Source organism: Lactuca serriola, chromosome 9, assembly GCF_051521515.1.
Source record: "Lactuca serriola cultivar US96UC23 chromosome 9, Lser_US96UC23_V15, whole genome shotgun sequence".
NCBI lineage: Eukaryota > Viridiplantae > Streptophyta > Magnoliopsida > Asterales > Asteraceae > Lactuca > Lactuca serriola.
Genome location: NC_136416.1, coordinates 42792840 through 42810968, shown reverse-complemented (window position 1 = coordinate 42810968; position 18129 = coordinate 42792840). Strand labels below are relative to the sequence as shown.

General features: G+C 34.0%; 1 protein-coding gene and 1 non-coding gene across 2 annotated transcripts; one reads left to right on the top strand and one right to left on the bottom strand.

Annotated features, from left to right (window-relative positions):
- Window positions 1–1989: 1989 nt before the first annotated feature.
- Window positions 1990–2096, bottom strand: LOC145077450 (small nucleolar RNA R71). The gene has a single exon (XR_013693194.1). It is a non-coding gene; the product is annotated as a small nucleolar RNA R71 (small nucleolar RNA).
- Window positions 2097–3267: 1171 nt separating this feature from the next.
- Window positions 3268–3690, top strand: LOC145075618 (uncharacterized). Its single transcript, XM_079021800.1, has one exon. It carries the CDS (start codon window positions 3268–3270, stop codon window positions 3688–3690), a length of 423 nt encoding a protein of 140 aa, XP_078877926.1.
- The last annotated feature ends 14439 nt before the right edge of the window (window positions 3691–18129 follow it).

The window sequence follows — 18129 nt, the reverse complement described above, 5'->3', positions numbered from 1 at the left end:
TCTTTCGTTTAGACTCCGTTGGCAAATTCCGAAATTATTTTTTTTATTTATTTTATAAATCGTCGTGTTTAAGGAATTTCTTTAAAAATTCATAACTTTTTTATCTGACGTCGGTTTTTGCCAGACTTTTTACCGCTGAAATACCATTGTCGAGACCTTTGATTCTCGTTTAGGTCATTCCGGCCAAAAGTCGTTCGATCTCCGATTCGAGTTTTTAGCTGTCTGCTGCTAAGCCGAACTTGGAAAAATCTTAATTTCAATATACGAAGCCGGATTTGAGCATTCTTTTTAAGTATGATCCCGGTTTAATGATATTAAACATAATAGGAATTTAAATAGATACTTTTTGGGCATTTTATTATCAATGTAAATTTTATTACCCCAAGATGGTTACAATACTTGACTTTTTAGGTCATTACCAAGAGTTGAAATATCGGGTTGTTACATGTTTAGTGACCATTAATCTGAATGAATTTGATTACCTAGTAATTCAGTGAACATTATATTATTAGAGCTAAGATCAAACCAATCTTAGATAAGTAATCGAACTATTGAATTTAGCTGTGCTAGAGAACTCATATCGTGACCACAATTGTGTTTGTTAACTCAATCTTACATAGCTCCAATCCTATCTAATAATTGATTATGTGTGACCATGCATAACTGTACATGAATTAATTGAATATTGGTAAATATGGAATTGAATTGCTAATAATATTTTAATTGATAACCAACGAGAATTGTCATAATTAATATTTAAACCATTGAGGGAAAGTGGTTTCAAACTAATAGAAGTATTTTTATAATTTGATTGAATAGTTGTTGATAAATTAAGTTCATCTAAACTTGAAAAATTAGATAAAAACCTATTTTACTTTTGTTAGAATTTTAGATTAATTTAATATTAAGTAGGTTAAATATTTGATTCCATTCCCTGTCTTCGATACCCGACTTTTATGCTATAGTATTTGCGAGGGGTACACTGCCCTGAGTCGAATAGCTAGTAGGAGAGTAGGTAAAATTAGGTGTAGTTGTTTCAGACGCATCAAGTTTTTGGCACCGTTGTCGGGGAATGACTTATTTGATTGTTAATTTATTTGCTTTAAGTTAATCGATCCTTTTTGTGGGGTAAAACCTGCAAAAAGTTAATTTTCTGCATTAATTTTTGTTTCAGGTCTGAGACCACGACGTGGACCTTAAGTACACGACGTGGGTTCAGCTAGGAAGGTATTTTTAGTATTTTTAATTTTTTGTTTTTGTTCATCTTTACGTTTTTATTTCTGGTTATTTTGCAGTAGTTCATGACCAGAGGTTCCAACAAACCTTTGCTACCACCACTTGAAGATCCAGAGTCGGCCCTTCACAAAAAGACAGATAAAAACGTGAAAGAAGACCAACCACCAAAGAGCTCACCATTTAAAGACCTTAAATCAGTATTTGAAAAGAAGAAAGGGAAGAAAGTAGGAGAGTCAAGTACATCTTCGAAGGAAAAAAAGTAAGTTTGAAGATCTTCATCAAATACCTAGTCCACAAGAATCCGAATACAAGTCAGAACCTGAATTCTAATTAGAGAAAAGCGAACTCGGAGACGAGCCAGAAAACGAAATGGAAAATATTGCGGATATGTCCATGGGAGCATACAAGAAGTGGATAAGAGATGATGCTGGTCCTAGTTTAGTACAACCTACAATTCCCGCCACTGCAACATTCGAGTTGAAAGGACACATTCTTACTACACTTAAGGATGTACAATTTTCTGGGAAGGATCATGAGGATGCTTACAAGCATTTAGATGAAGTCAATAACATTGCGGATTATTTCAATGTCCCGAATGTTCTAAGAGAGATTGTGTTGTTAAGGATGCTTCCCGTTATTTTTAAGGGAGTTGCAAGAGACTGGTTGAAAGCGCTTCCACCTGGTGCAATTATTACTTGGGCACAGATGCGTGAGCAATTCCTGGAACAATTATGCCTACCATCAAAAATATCTAAACTCAAGAAGGAAATAGCCAACTTTGAGCAAAATCCAGGTGAATCACTTTATGAGGCATGGGAGCGTTATAAAGGGTTACTAAGAGATTGCCCTGAAAATGACCTTAACATACAACAAGTAGTGTCTATCTTTTATGAAGGGGTGAATGTCATGACAAGGCAACTCCTTGATTCTCAAGGACCACTTACTAAGAAAAATTCGGGTGAAGTAAAGGAGTTGATTGAAGAGTTCTCAAAACATTCTCATGAATACCATAATCCAAGACATGATGGAGGTAAAGGAATTGGCGGAGGGAATTATGAAGACATGGCTGCTGTACTAGCTATGGTGATACTATGGATAGAAGAATGACCAAGATGAACCAATCAATTCATGCAATTAGAGTTAGTTGTGAAAGGTGTAATGGTTCACGCTTAACAAAAGATTACCACATTGGATGAACATGGAAATAAAAAGGTGTAAGTTTGCTACTCAAGTGGGGACAAGTATGATGAAAATTGGAGGAAACCAAAAAGGGAGTGGTTACTATATGACGAATACAAGAAGCAAAAAGAAGAGAAGTATAGACAGATTGACCAAGGCTCTACCAAAAAGAACAACCACCTCCCGAGAAAAAAGTATATCTTGAATCTATGTTACATAGATTTGTGGAGGTTTCCGAGAAAAGAGGATGAAACAGATGCAATGATAAGGGAGCATCAGAATATCACGAAGGAACAAAAAGCCTTGCTAAGAAATCACCAAGCATCGATACAAAATATCGAAGTCCAACTAGGTCAACTAACTACTCTAGTACAAGATAAATTATCTCCAAAAATCCCTGAGAAAAAGCCTCAATCACATGTCATGGTAATAGAAACCGAAGAGGATACCATTTATGAGTTCCTTGAAGCAATAGAAGTCGATCCACCTCAGTCCAAACCAAAGCCAAAGAAGTCCAAACTCGAAGAACGTAAACTTGCTGAAACACTGAAAGCACGACGTGGAGATCCAATTTCCACGACGTGGGATAGGTCTGATCAGAAAGATTTGGATAATCTTCCTACTTATCGTCCTCTTTTACCGTTTCCTTCCCGATCCAATATCCATCCACTGGAACAGAAGCGTATGAAGTTTATGCAACAAGTGACGGGTATTCCAATAAATACCCCTTTCAATTATTTGTTATCTAAAGTTCCCGAGTATGCCAAGTTTTTGCAAGATTTAATCACTTCTTGCCAATAGCTAGAGAAGGATTTCAAGGTAATTCTAAGTGAGAAGATTTCTAAAGTAATTATGGGAGAGTTACCAAAGAAGATGGGAGATCCTAGATGTCTCACTCTTCCATGTGAATTTGGGAATAATTTGAAGACTTATTCTTTAGCTGATTTTTGGGATAACATAAATCTAATGCCTTACTCATTTTATCAAACGCTTAATATTCCAAAGTTGAAGGCTACAAGAATGAAAATTCACATGGTCAATCGTTCAATGACATATCCTAGAGGCATTGTAGAAGATATTTTAGTTAAAATTGGAAAAATCGTTTTTCCAATTGATTTTTTCATAATGGAAATGAAAGAAGACAATAATGTTCCAATTATCTTTGGTCGCCCTCTACTTAATACTGCTAGAGCCTTGGTTGATATTCGCGAATCCAAGCTTACCTTGAGAGTGAGAAATGATGAAGCTACTTTTGGAGTAGAAGATGGCTCCTAAGGAAGTGATGTTCAAGATGAAGTTTTCAATACCAATGAAGAGAATGAACTTGAAGAATTAGAAAAGCTTATGGAAAAAGAGATTCGACAAGTCAACCGCACCAAACCGAGAGCATCTGTCCCTATGGTCTTTGAAGTTATTGCTTATAAAACTCCAACATCTTGGGTGCGTGAAGATAGTGAAGAATTGGTGTCCAATGATGAAGAGGATGTTACTTCTAAATTAAAGAGTGCAATTGAGGAAAAGAGGATTGTGCCTGAGGAGCTTAAAAATGAAGAAGTTAAACATCTGGAAAATAAGGGAGTTAAACAAAAGCTCGAAGAAGGAGATGTAAAGGGTAAAAAAGAAAATACCAAAAGACGTATCTTAGACGAGTCTAAGTGTATAAAAGGAAATGGAAGGAGCAAAAGGTGCAATTGGTGATGGATACTCCGACTAATTCAACGTAAGGTGGCATGGAGTCCGACTCAAGACTCCATGAAAAAGAAGCGCTTCTCGAGAGGCAACCTGAGCTTGGTTTGAATTTCTTTTCGTCTTTAAACTTAGTTTAATTTTTGCATTTTAGTTGAGTTGTGGGATAAATAATCATCAAATTGTTTTAATTATTAAAAGAATTGGTGAAAATCATGTGTGGGGTTCTAAATTTTTTTTTTATGATAAATAAATTAAGGACTTTATATTGAAAATGGACATTTCAAGATTAAAATCTCAATTTCGTGTCATGGGTTAAAAGACCACTTTGTGGAAAAAAGAGTAACTCGATCAGTTTAGGCCCAATGTACAAGCCCACGACGTGGAATTCAGACCCACGACGTGGACTTTAAAAAAACGGGAGGGGGTGCAGTTTTAAACTACACACTTTGACCATTCCCCATTTGTTTACTCTTTTCACACAGACGAAAAGCTTAAGCCTCACACTTGATTTGCTGCCACTTTCTACCATTTTCTTCCAAAATTCTTGCATCCTTTGTCATCAAACGTCATTTGGTAAGTGATACTTCCACAAAATTTATAGTTTTCTTCACATTTTATGTATTTGGTAGTTAGGGTTTATTTAGAGATAAATAACCAAAATTAAGTTCATTAGTTGGTTATTTTTGAATGCATGTGTAATATAAGGTCATATATTTTTGAAATAAACAAACCCCAAGAGAGATTTATGGTTGATTTTGACCCCATTTGGTCCGTTCCAGAGCCACGTCTTGAACCAGGTCCACGACATGGAGATGAAAACCATGACGTGGAAACTGGGCGACTAGTTTTCTGTTTTGCCTTATAATTTGATATCTTGGTTGTTTTGGTTAGTTTCATTTTTGTTGGTCATTTCAGGAAAAATGGGTCCTAGAAGGGCAGTTCCTCAAGCACTAGACCCAATTGATGTGGCGAGTATTCACTCGTTACATCGGTTTCCGCAAAATATTTCCAATGCAATGTTGAATAATTACGAAAAACATTTGGGATGGTTATATAACTGTGAGTTCGCAGTTGCTTCCACTATGAATTGGGCGTGGTTGCACAGGGTCCATATGGTTACGAAGCTGGAAAGATATTGGACGAAAGTGTTTAGGGGGAATGGCTTTACATTCACTTGCAACGGGTGGAGGAATCTATTTTCTCTTCAAGAACCTGTCTATTGGGAATTATCGGTGGAGTTCTTTGCCACTGTGAGTTTTGAGGATAAAACTGTTGATCCAAATTACAACCGGGCACTTACTTTTAGATTGGGAGACATATACCGTGAATGCAGTCTCCGGGAATTCACATGGTGTGTGGGACTCTATACCGACGAGGAGACCCTCTCACCATTTTTTGGTCTATTCTTGCAGGGATGTGTTAGAGACTTCACCTCTGGGATTTTTGATGTCCAGTTTTGGAGGACTATATCGAATCATGAGTACAATTCTAGTGATGCATGCGAAGGGAAAATTCGGAATCCCATGTATCGTTTTTTGCACCGCCTCATTACCTTCACGATAAATCATAAAAATCATGGAGATAAAGTGCCTCTTCAAAACTTGTTTTATTTGTGGAGCATAATCACCCCTGGTGTTTTTTGTGGTCTTTCGTGTACGCTTGCGCGTTTATGGGTAGAAAGGCGACTAACTCTAGACCCGGTAGTCCCATCACGGGTGGACATCTAGTCACCCGACTTACCCGGTCTTATGACATCTTAACTCCTAATTTTTTTAGGAATCTCACGCGCTTTCAGGGTAGTGACTTAACTATCCAAGTTTTGGGTGTCATGCTAGTTGTAGTGAATACGGGAGGAGTTTATGTGATACCCCCGGAGGATGAAGAACAACAAATTGGGCAACAAGAAGAACAACCTCAGCCAAGGCGAAGGAATGTGAGAGATCGAGGAGAGAAAGGACAACCACAACCACTACCCCAACCGTTTGAGGGCATTATACCGGCCGACCTGTTCCAAAGTCGGGTTAGTTTGTATTTAGACAATCTTCACGGGGGAGTGACTTACAAAACTCAAATTCTCGAAACCATGTTAACACATATGAATATGGTTCGACCCCCTATGATGCCTCCCCAATGCCCATACATTCCAATCTGGGAAGAATTATGGACGCGACAAGGAGACAGTGTCAAAACTAGGGAGCACATCATGATGAAGAAGATGATTAGTTTATCTTTTTATTTCTTTTATTTCGTTTAGTTTATTTTTGGTTGGTTTGTTTTGATTTTAGTTTACTTTGGTTGTGTAAGGACTATTTAAATTGTTTTGTTTCTTGTTTACTTCTTTTGGTTGTTATTTTCAGAGTTACTTAGAGAAAAACACGACTGAGGAGCCTTAGAGATATGAGAGCATTAACACGATTAGCCATGTCATTTAGAGTCCAGATTAGAGAACCACAATTTTTGATAAGTGTGGGGTTAATCGAGAGAGAAGCGAGTTAGGAAAGAGTCATGATATATGCAGTTTAAAAGGGTCTTAATATGTTAAGACACAAGTTTACATTACATTCATTTAAAGAAGAAGTTCTTTTTGTGATGCCGAGTTTCCACTACGTGGAGACCAATTACACGTCGTGGATTGAGTTCAAAATGCGATTTCAGAAAATGTAATTATTCGAAGCCACGTTGTGTAATTCTACACCACGACGTGGAATTCAGAAGTTCCATTTTTCTTCTTTTCTACACAATTCCATGTGGCATATGCTTTCCCACATTGGTCTATTATATTTTGAAGCTTTTCTACACCACATTTGCTGAAGATTGAAGTTTCGATTTCCAATTTTGTCGGCACATTTACATGTCTCATTTCTTGAAGTTCCAAGTTCAATATTTAAAGAAGTCCAAGTTCAAGATGCTCAAGTTACTCACACATGAAGAGATCAATCTCACCACTTCTACCCCAGGGGAGTCTATTCCTTTTTCTCACTTTTCTTGCTTTTAATTTATTTTATGCACACAATGAAGGCTTTGTATGTAATAAGTGTGGGGTAGGGGGTCGAAAAACTAGATTTGTAGAAAATTTTAAAAAAAATTCCAAAATTTTGAAAAATTTAAAAATGGATTTGAAATAATAATCTGAAAAATTAAATCTAGTAATAATTAGTTTAGACTTAAGTTGCTAGTGTTATGTGGGATTATCCAATGAGAGCTCAAATGTTGAATTGAGCCAATACATGTTATAGTATATTTGTGGCTTCCCAAGTTTTAGTAAAAAGCCATGAGTTATGAAAAGATAATCTGGTAGTTTATATGGCATAATACCTTTAGCCAATACATTTTTAAGTTAGGCTCCCTTGCTTAAGCATGTAGGATTTAAGTGAAAAAGGTGATAAATTAAAAAAAAAAAAGGAGAGAGAGAGAGAGAGAAATTACCACAAAATTGAAGAATTTTGGAGCTATCAAGTATGAAGATCAAAAGATCAAAATTCCAAAGAATCAAAAATTGAAGATACCAAAAATTAAACAAAAGGTGGTGAATTCAAAGAGCAAATACTCAAAGAAAGTGAAGAATTCCAAGAACTCCATTGTGGTATACTAAAGTTGTAATTTCTAGATTATGTATGCTTTGGTAGCTTAGCCCAAAATACCTTGAGGTTAAGAAAGAGTTCTGAGGATTTATTCGGAAGGTTGCAGAAATGAGTATCATATAAGCTAAGGGGTGAAGTTTCATAAGGGATGTGAGTATTTACGATTGGGAAGTTATTAGGAAATTTAGACACAAATATGCGCATTGAGGTTTTGGTATAATGGCTGAGATCGAAATGGATTGTTCTATGTGATGTTAGTGATGAAGGTTTGAATTAAAAATAATTAGTTTTGCTTGAGGGCAAGCAAAGGATAAGTGTGGGGTATTTTGATATTGCCATGTTTATACGTACTTTTAGGCAATATTTGAATACATTTTTATACATATTTTGGTGATTTTCATGGAATAATGGTACTTATGAGATTAAATTGTATTTTACAGCCAAAATAAGTCATTTTGAAGAATAAGGACTAAAAGTGAAAAAATAGGAAACTTTGGAGGCTTGGAAGATTAAAGAGAAGAAAACCCACGAAAACAGTTGTATCCACGTCGTGGATATCACTTACACGACGTGGAAATGAAAATTCTGGAAGATGAGTACGCGCAAAGTCGAAATTCTTGCCCAATAAGGATTCATCTAAGTCCACGACGTGGAGCCTTATTCTACGACGTGGAGTGTAATTTTATGACAAATGTATATATATATATATATATATATATATATATATATATATATATATATATATATATATATATCTTCAACCAAGGAAGAAGAAGGAGATCATAGTTTATTCTTTGTTTGGTACATTACTATATCTTTAACTATGAAGTTTGTTAGTGCGATTGCTATGATGAGTAGCTAAATCTAGTTGCTTCTGTTAGCTAGATGAACCTGGAACTCATGGTTTTTTAATATTAATTTAGACTTCTCTAGTTGGTTAATGTCTTGTGTTTAATTATTTATACCTAGTATGCTCAATTTGATACTTGATAGCTTTGATTCATATTATGTGTAGTTTATTGATCATTAATCTGCATGAATTTGATTACATAGTAATTTAGTGAACATTATATTATTAGAGCTAAGATCAAACCAATCTCAGATATGCAATTGAAGTATTGAATTTGGTTGCGCTAGAGAACTCATATTGTGACCACAATTGTGTTTGTTAGCTCAATCTTACATAGCTCCAATTCTATCTAATAATTGATTATGTGTTAAATTATTTTTGATCATGCATAACTCTACATGAATTAATTGAATATTGGTAAATTTGGCAATGAATTGCTAATAATATTTAAGTGGTAACCAACGAGAATTGTCATAATTAATATTTAAACCATTGAGGGAAAGTGGATTCAAACTAACATAAGGGTTTTTATAATTTGCTTGAATAGTTGTTGATAAATTAAGTTCATCTAAACTTGCAAAATTAGTTAAAAACCCATTTTACTTTTGTTAGAATTTTAGATTAATTTAATAGTAAGTAGGTTAAATAATTGATTATGTTCCCTGTGTTGGATACCCGAATTTTTTGTGATACTATTTGTGAGGGGTACACTTCCCTTATTTGAATAGCTAGTAGGAGAGTAGGTAAAATTAGGTGTAGTTGTTTTAGACACATCAGGTATCACTTTAAAGATGCATATGTGACAGCGGTAAGTAAATGTGACATCAGGACACCAATAACTTATTTGTTGTTTTACCAAAGAGTCAAAACAAAAACTAAAACTAAAACTAAACCTAATAATGGATCTGTGGTAGAGTATTCTCATTCCCAGCAACAAGAGGATGAATTTTGAAGATTAGATATCAACTAGTAATACCAAGGAAGACCAAACTCAAGCTCCTAATCCTACTTTTATCTCAGATTTGGCTAATGAAGAAAAAAAAATTGATGACAAGTGGGATGGATGTAATATGAATATGCATATTTGTATTTCAGTGATTTTGGGATTTTATATATAATATATGTTGGAAGGAAGAAAGGAAGGAAGGAAAGCAGTAGGGTTGTGTGGTTATTATATTTGCTTTGACTGCTATTGGAATTGGAAACATTGTTGGTCGATATTCAAAGGTTTTTATTACCCATTTTGCAGCAGCATACTACATATACATTAGTTGATATTTTATTCCAAGTATGACTTAATAGACCTTTTTATTTTTGTATGTTTTTGTAAGGAGAGTTCTACAACTATTCAGGATGTGGAAACACCTTCAATTTCAATATGTAAAAAAGGCATAGATGATGACAAGGTATAAACTAAACTCTACTTATCTTATTACTTAACACACTTGCAAAATGTCTAATAGGGTGCTTATGAAGAAGCCTTTCCATATTGTCTCATAAGCTAGTATGTTGTATATAAATTCAAGAAGTTACAAGGAAAAAACAAGAAAGTGATTTGATTTTGACCTACCAAGGCATTTTCTACATCTCCAGCTACTAGATATATTGGTTGAGCTAAATTACCAAATGGTCCTTATACTTTTTTATTTTTATGTCTATAGTATAAAGTTGAAACATGTTCTATTATTGGCCCTTATTTCATGGTTTCATAATGATTATAGTCCTAATTTCAAGATCCTAGAGATTAAAACCAGTATGAAATTTGAAAAAAAATAACAACTTTGGAAAAGGTTTCAGTTTTGGGCTTAACGCAGAAAAAATCAGAAAGCATATGGACTAGTTCTCTAATTTACTCTACTTTTTGAAAGATAAAAAACCATTTTTCCCAGTTACCCGGTTTGGATGCCAGGGAAAAATTACAAAAAAAAAAGCATCGATTCAGCCCCTATACAATTTTGAATCGATTTAGCCACTGAACAATTGTTTTTTTGTCAATTTAGCCACTGAAATACTATTTTAAAACAATAGGAGTAGAACAGGTCCAAGGAAACAATTACCCTACAGGAACCATCATTAAATCATGTAATATATATATATATATATATATATATATATATATATATATATATATATATATATAACTTTGGATCTCCAAGTGTTGGTAACAAAAAATTTGCTCAAATTTATAAACAGATAATATTTCTTTCCTTTTATTGCTTAAAATTTAAAATAAAGTTAAGGAAAACTAGAGAGTTGTGAATCATAGAGATATTATTACTTATGTTCCTCGTTTAATGGGTTATTGCCGTGTAGCTCAACTTATATATCTAGCAGTTGGAGATGTAGAAAATGTGTTGGTGGGTAAAAATCAAATCACTTTCTTGTTTTTTCATTATAATCTCAAGAAAACAGAATATGCTTGTTAAAATTAAATCACTTTCTTGTTTTGTCCTTGTCTAAATGGATTCAAGAAATTTGTTGTGGTTATTCTCAAGGTAAAAAGACACCATTTTTCACACTTGGAACCAATGTAGGTGCTAATGACACTCTTCATAGAGCAAATGTTGACAAAAAAATCGAGGAATCCGAAATTCAAGCCCATTAAGGACAACAACGATTATCTCTTTAAATCCAAAGGAATCTCAGATTCAATGTACTAATATCACTCATGTGACAGAAGAATTCCAAATTCAAGATTCAATAAGAAGCACAAGACATTTGGAGGTCTGTCATCAATTCATTGCTTTTCTTTCTTTAATTTCATCATTCTATTTGTTCCATTTTTTTTTTCAAAATGTTAGCTAAACAACAAAGCCCTTTTTAGTCAATTTAAATATGGGTGTTTTAATGATGACATAGGTTGCTTAGAAATAATGAACCATTTTACTACTTTTTGGTTTGAGCTATCAGGTTTTGCTTCTTTTTTGCCGCGTTCTTCTAAAATCAATTATTGTTTTTTTACATTATATATATATATATATATATATATATATATATATAATGTTATTGATTGCATTTTAATTTGTGATTTAGATTTTGAAGATGGATCGGTATCATAAAGTGGAAAAGCCAAGAGAAGAGCAACCAACCAATGAGAATCACTCTCCATCTAATTGGCCTTGTGGCAAGTTTTGTTTCTTTTTTTACTTAATAGACTAAATGTGGGCAAGACTTAATCTGTTAAGCTATATATAATTGTTTATTATAGCATTCCACGTTCATTTCATCTTATTACACAAAAGAAGGTTAAATGTAAGAAATAAAGTGTACTTTCATATATTGTATGTTATAGTATCCTACTTTCATTTCTTATTACAACATTACACTTTCCTTTCAGTAAATAGAACATCTTTATTCTTACTTGGGTAACATATTATACTTTGATTTCTCAATATGTGAATCTAATTGTTGCATGATTCAAATTTGCAGGTCTTGTTGATGTACGTAGTGTCAAGAAAAGTAGCTCGGATCCTATGAAGGTGGCCAGCAAGTTCTTGTGGTTCTACTACTAGTTATTGATGACTTTCATCTCCTTCACAATTGATGTATTCCATTTATCTAATATTGGAATGATTATTTGTATAACATTAAATTTTGTGCAATGAATTGTATTTTTTGTATATGATATTTTATTTTGTATTATGATACATTAAATGCTAATTTAATTTGAAAATTAGTAAATCTATATATAATATTTTGTTAAACATTTAAAATTATGATATGAAAAAATGTGTGTTATCTTCATTTATGATAAGGGATTTAATGATACGCATTTATGTGTCGTAAATGCATGTCATAATTCTGACACGTAAATGCGTGTCATCTTCCTTTATGACAGAGCCTTCCTTAACACGCAATGTGTGTTGTAAATGTGTGTCGTAAGTTTACGACATGCAAAAGCGTGTCTTCTTCCTTTATGATAGGGTCTTCCTTGACATGCATTTGTGTGTCATCTATGGCTTTTATGACACGCAATGTGTGTCATTAAAGGGTATCTTTGTAGTAGTCTAATTTTCACTTAATAGTACCATATCCTTTTGTTTTTCCTTTTCCGTTGTCTCTATAGGTGACTACATGGCCATTTTTCTTAACATAATCCTCTAGGAGACACTTAAATCTTGTTGTATGATGAGAGAATCCACTATAAAGATACCAAATATGCTCTTGACCCTGCATCCCTTAAAATGGTTAGATCACTTTTTGAACCCATTCAATTGAAGATTTAGCATAACTAAAGATATCATAGCACTCAACAGGAAGAAAATTTAGAGAATTTTTTTTAAACCATTTATTATTACAAATCAAAATGTTGCCAACTCTTTTTGTGTTTTCCTCAAATGTATAATTTCCCACTTTATGAGAGGGTTCATCACATTTATAGCACTTTCTTATTCCATAATTATTTTTCTTTTGAAAACATGGTTTACGGTTGTTCAAAAAATTTGGTTTCCAGGGACTAGGAGCACGTTTATTTAATTTGAAAACTCTTTCTTTAGTCCTTGAGATATGTGAATGATTTGTGCTACAGGATGCAGTTTCAGTGATATTACATCCTGATGAAGAACATTTTGACTCATCGATGTCGGGAAGACGAAAAAATGAGATCACGGTTATAATAAATTGTTGTGCATTTAGGGAATTCACATAGGATATCTTTAATGACATGAATTTCACCATTTGAAATGGGAAAATTGATTAAACCAGTAGTGTTAGGACTCTTATACTCATGATCAGGGGGTTTACATATGGGTCCAAAGCAGTTAAAGGAGAAACATGCAAAGGTAAGTCCATCATGGTTTGTGACATAATGTTTGTCTATGGGACTTCCACTATTTTTTAGAAATGAAAAAACTTTTCTTTACGCTTTCAAAACCATGTTATCTATGTTTGCGGAAAATCTTAGTATAATCAAACACTTTGCAGATCTGTCTCGTTTTATTAAAATATCTTGAGTAATTATGTTATTTCATAATGCAAAATCCCTAAGTATATCACAATCAATACAATACATAGGTTACAACGTAAATACCTAACCATCCTGAACACTTTTATAGGTTTGTCTCTTTAATCACTCAACATCCTCCTCAAGATCCAACAACCTTAACACAACTATATGTGATGTATATAGATTAAGTGGGTCAGGTTTGGGAAAACCTGGTGAGACACATAGGTTTTTCAAATCTCATAATCTTATTATGATAATAATCCATAATTAATAAACCTGTAAAACCAACTGTCAACAACAATATATCATTTTACATAGATATCCATAAGACAATCTACCCTACCCAATCGATTCTCACATATTGATTATATAACATAGATCCTTAAGATCTAACCTAATTGATCATTGTTGTAACGTCCCAAAAACTACAATAATTTTTTTTCATTTTAAAAGACATTTTCATAAAATCCATAGAATAATAAAACATTATTTCCAAGACAAAACCATAGAAATCAGAGTATCAAAATCATTTCTCAAAACATAAATCAGTAGGAGGATGTGTACGATCATGCCTTCGCCTTTCCCCGATCACCTGAAGTACCTAAAAACATTTAAATCCACAACTGTATTCCAAAGCTTAGTTAGTTCCCCCAAAATACCCCACACAAAAATACACATACAACGCATGCAGATATGAGCCTACAGTCTAACTGGACCGCCTGGCAAGGCTTATAGGATGCATGGACCGCTCTACCGAGCCTACTGTCTATTGGCCCCCCTCGCAAGGCCAATAATAGCTGGACTAATCCCTTTGGCCTACAGTCTGACTAGACCGCCTCGCTAGGCCTACAGTACACTGGATCGCCTGAGTATCTTTGGCTACAGCATAAAGTAGGACCGCCTCAACAGAACCACAACATGTCAACCTATATTAACATAAACAAACAGACATACAATAGCCAACAATACAAGCAATCATAACATATATACCAATCAAATAGATCACTACATCATACCAACATCCTACACACAAAGATACATAATGCAGTACATAGTATAATGAGAAAACTCACCTTGTAGTCTAGCAAAGAACAACATAGCTCTCGCAAATCAAAAAGCTGGTACTACAGGTCACCGAAGAAACAATCAAGGACCAGTCCTTAAACCACAACCCAAAATTCTCAATTTGACCTAATGTCAAACTTGGTCAAAAATTCAATGGTCGAAGACAAAGTCAACAACCAAAATTCTTACAGACGGACACCACGTCGTGACCAAGAATTTTTTCACGTTGTGGTTGCCCTAGGATAAAACAGTCGTGAAGACTATCCTTCGTCACTTGGTGAAGGCTAATCCTTCACGTCGTGGGAACTGTTATGGCCTTCTTAATTCATTAAGCTTTTAACAACTAAGGCCACTCATCTATACTTTCCAAAAGGATTTCCTACACCTAATACATCATAAAAATTGATGTTTTGTGGACATGTATGTATAATGCATGTCTCTTCCAATCTAGGTAAAAAAAACATGGAAAAAATGAGCTCAAAGTTGTGCATGAGACCAAATACACGATATAACTCTAGATCTGGAGCATATAACTCCAAAGGGACCCCAAGGATCAATAAAGTTGCCAACTTTACGAAACCTAATCATTCAAACTCTCACAATAATGGAGAAAAGGGACAAGAAGCCTAGATCTTGAAGGACTAAACATAAAGCTCAGAACTTGAGGACTTACAAAAGTAAAAAAAAATATGAGCAAGGATGAGGTGATGAGGTTAGCTTTCTAGATCTATGCTCGAAGAGCTCCTTTTACTTCTTCTTCAAAACACCAAAAGTACCACCAAAAGCTCTCAAATGACAAAATGGAGGTTGGGGTTTATGTTTTGGGTGTAAGGGAGTTGATGGAGTCTGAGGATGTGCAAACCTTAACCCTCACTTCCCTTAAACAGGGGCACAACCCCCAGAATTGGGGTTTTCATGTAGGGACTGTCGCGTTGTGGCAAATATGTTGTCACGTCGTGACACCCAATGGAATGCGCATTTTCATTAGGCACTGTCACGTCATGACACTCTCATACTCACTTTGTGGCTAGCGAAAATCCCTCATTGGGCTTAAAAGTCCATAAAAATAAATAAAGTATATAACATAGCTCTATTCTCTGTTCCAATCTCACACTCACTCCAATATAAAACTACCCAAAATCCAACTTAATTGAACTAAGAATTCCTTTCAAGTCTTATTTCAACACTAGGCAAGACTATAATGCCTATAATCCATTTTCATAATTGTTTTCCTGATTATACAATACTACCGCAATACCAGTTATACTATCGAAATACCAGGTATAACTAAGAACTTATTCAATTTACTTTGAACTAAATATCTTATATGAGTCGTGGTTTGTAACTAGACATGACCACTATACCTATAATCAATTTCTAGTACGATTCCTTGTTTAGGAAAATACTTATCATAATACAGGTATGCATTTAGCACAAAGTTCAAACGGTAAGTATTTCGTATTCATTTAACCTTTTTAAGTAAAAATACTTATTTTAAGATTGTAACATAGTACTACCAAATATTTCTTTTAACATAAATATAATTATTAATGGTTTGTATAGTGTAAGTATTACCAAATATAGATTTAATACATGTTCCAAATAATAAACATATAAGTCACATATAAACTTTAAACTGATATTTAATACTTTTAATAAATACTTGTATTAAATCATGTTCTTGAAAGTAACTATGAACTCACTTGATTAAGGTGGAAAACTTGCAGGAAAGTCAACTCCTCGACTGACACTTCAATTTTTCCCTTTTAAATGATCTAACTACGAATATTACTATGCTTTAGTATTCATTCGTATTTTTAAAGGTAAATTAATAAACTCTTAGATTTGTCATTAATCCCAACGAAATATAGAGCTCTATCAGATAACGAGTGATCGGGTAAGATCATATCTCCATGTAGGATCCGTTTGGTGAAAAGATGTATGGTTTTGAAATTCCACTTTAAACACCTCACACATCTAGGATAAACATCACTCTCGTAAGTAGATTGATCAATATAACAAATGGTATTATTGATAAATCTTATTTATAAATTCATAATAACGACTACGAACATAAATATAAGTTTCATTTTAAGCACAATAAGCATAACTCAACTTACAGGCCATCTAGCGAAAAATTGAAAACTGCACTGACAGAACTTCGAAACCAAAAGCTCTAATTTATTGGGTTCTCTAATGCTCCAAAACTTCGCTACTAACACTTAAAAACTCCTAAAGTCTAGCCTTGGGCTGTGGTAAAGATTTAAGAGAAATATGGGGAGAAAAGTGTGGTGGAAATGATCAAAAATGGTTTGTATATAGGTAAAATAGTAGGGCGCACCGCGCCTGGTGATGTAGCATCCCTACATCAAGCCTCGTGTTTAATATTCAGGAGAAAATGAGGATCTTGGTCGTGACACGTGTCGCTCATCATGTGTCCAGTTCTCGGTGTACCACGTGTTGACTATTTATGGTGCCATGTCATCATCGAACTTGGTGTGTAGCTCTGCCACATGGCACACTCTGGTGCCGCCATGTCATCGTATACGGGTATTTTTTGAAAACTGTGAAAAATCATAACTTTCGCATATGAACTACATTTTTGACGTTCTTTATATCCCGAGTTTCGTATCGATGAGTACTCCAACTTTCATTTCGACTTCGTCGGCTAATTCACATTCTATTTTTTTTTTTTAATTTACAGTCTATGAGAATTATATTGTAAAAATTTTGTGAAATTCATAACTTCTTCATAAGAACTCATTTATCGATGTTCTTTATATCGATGTATTCGTATTTACGAGGACTTCAACTTATGTTTAGATTGTTTTGTCTAACGAGCAACCGATCTCTATTCCACTTTTTATAGCACACACATTGTAACGTGTCGAACGCAAAACTTCGAAAAACCATAACTTCCTCATACGAAGTCAGATTTTGGTATTCTTTATACTCACGGATTCATAATTATGATTACTACGCCTTTCATTTAGATCATTTATGAAAAATAATCTCTTATCAAAAATGTTAATTTATCGCTTAATGATAATAAGATTTTCTACAATTATATATATCCAATATTTGTGCACATAACGTGTATATCTAATTAAGTATTTATATGACTCGTAACGCGCACAAAGAACAATCATCGTATTCAAGGATTTTATTTGTATAGTTATTATTATTGTTATTATTATTATTATTATTATTATTATTATTATTATTATTATACTTTAAACGTCTAGTCCGAATTCGCAGGCGTTACAATTACCTTCTACTCAGGATGATTACGTCCCAAAATCATACAACAACAAAACAGCTCTGGATAGTGATTCCTTAAGTCGCCCTTCGATCCCTAAGTAAAGATTAGCCTCGGTACCTGTTTTCACAAAGTACTATCTCAAATGATACCATCTTGTTATATACAAAATAATGTTTTAGGTTCCTTTATGACATCTTATCAATCTGTCAGCCTAATTCCATAACATTAACTTTATTGATTGATGTTTCATTTAAGCAACCTTTTTACGTCGAGTTCCTCACACAACCATTTCTCCTTATCCAAAAATGCAAAGTTCATGAAT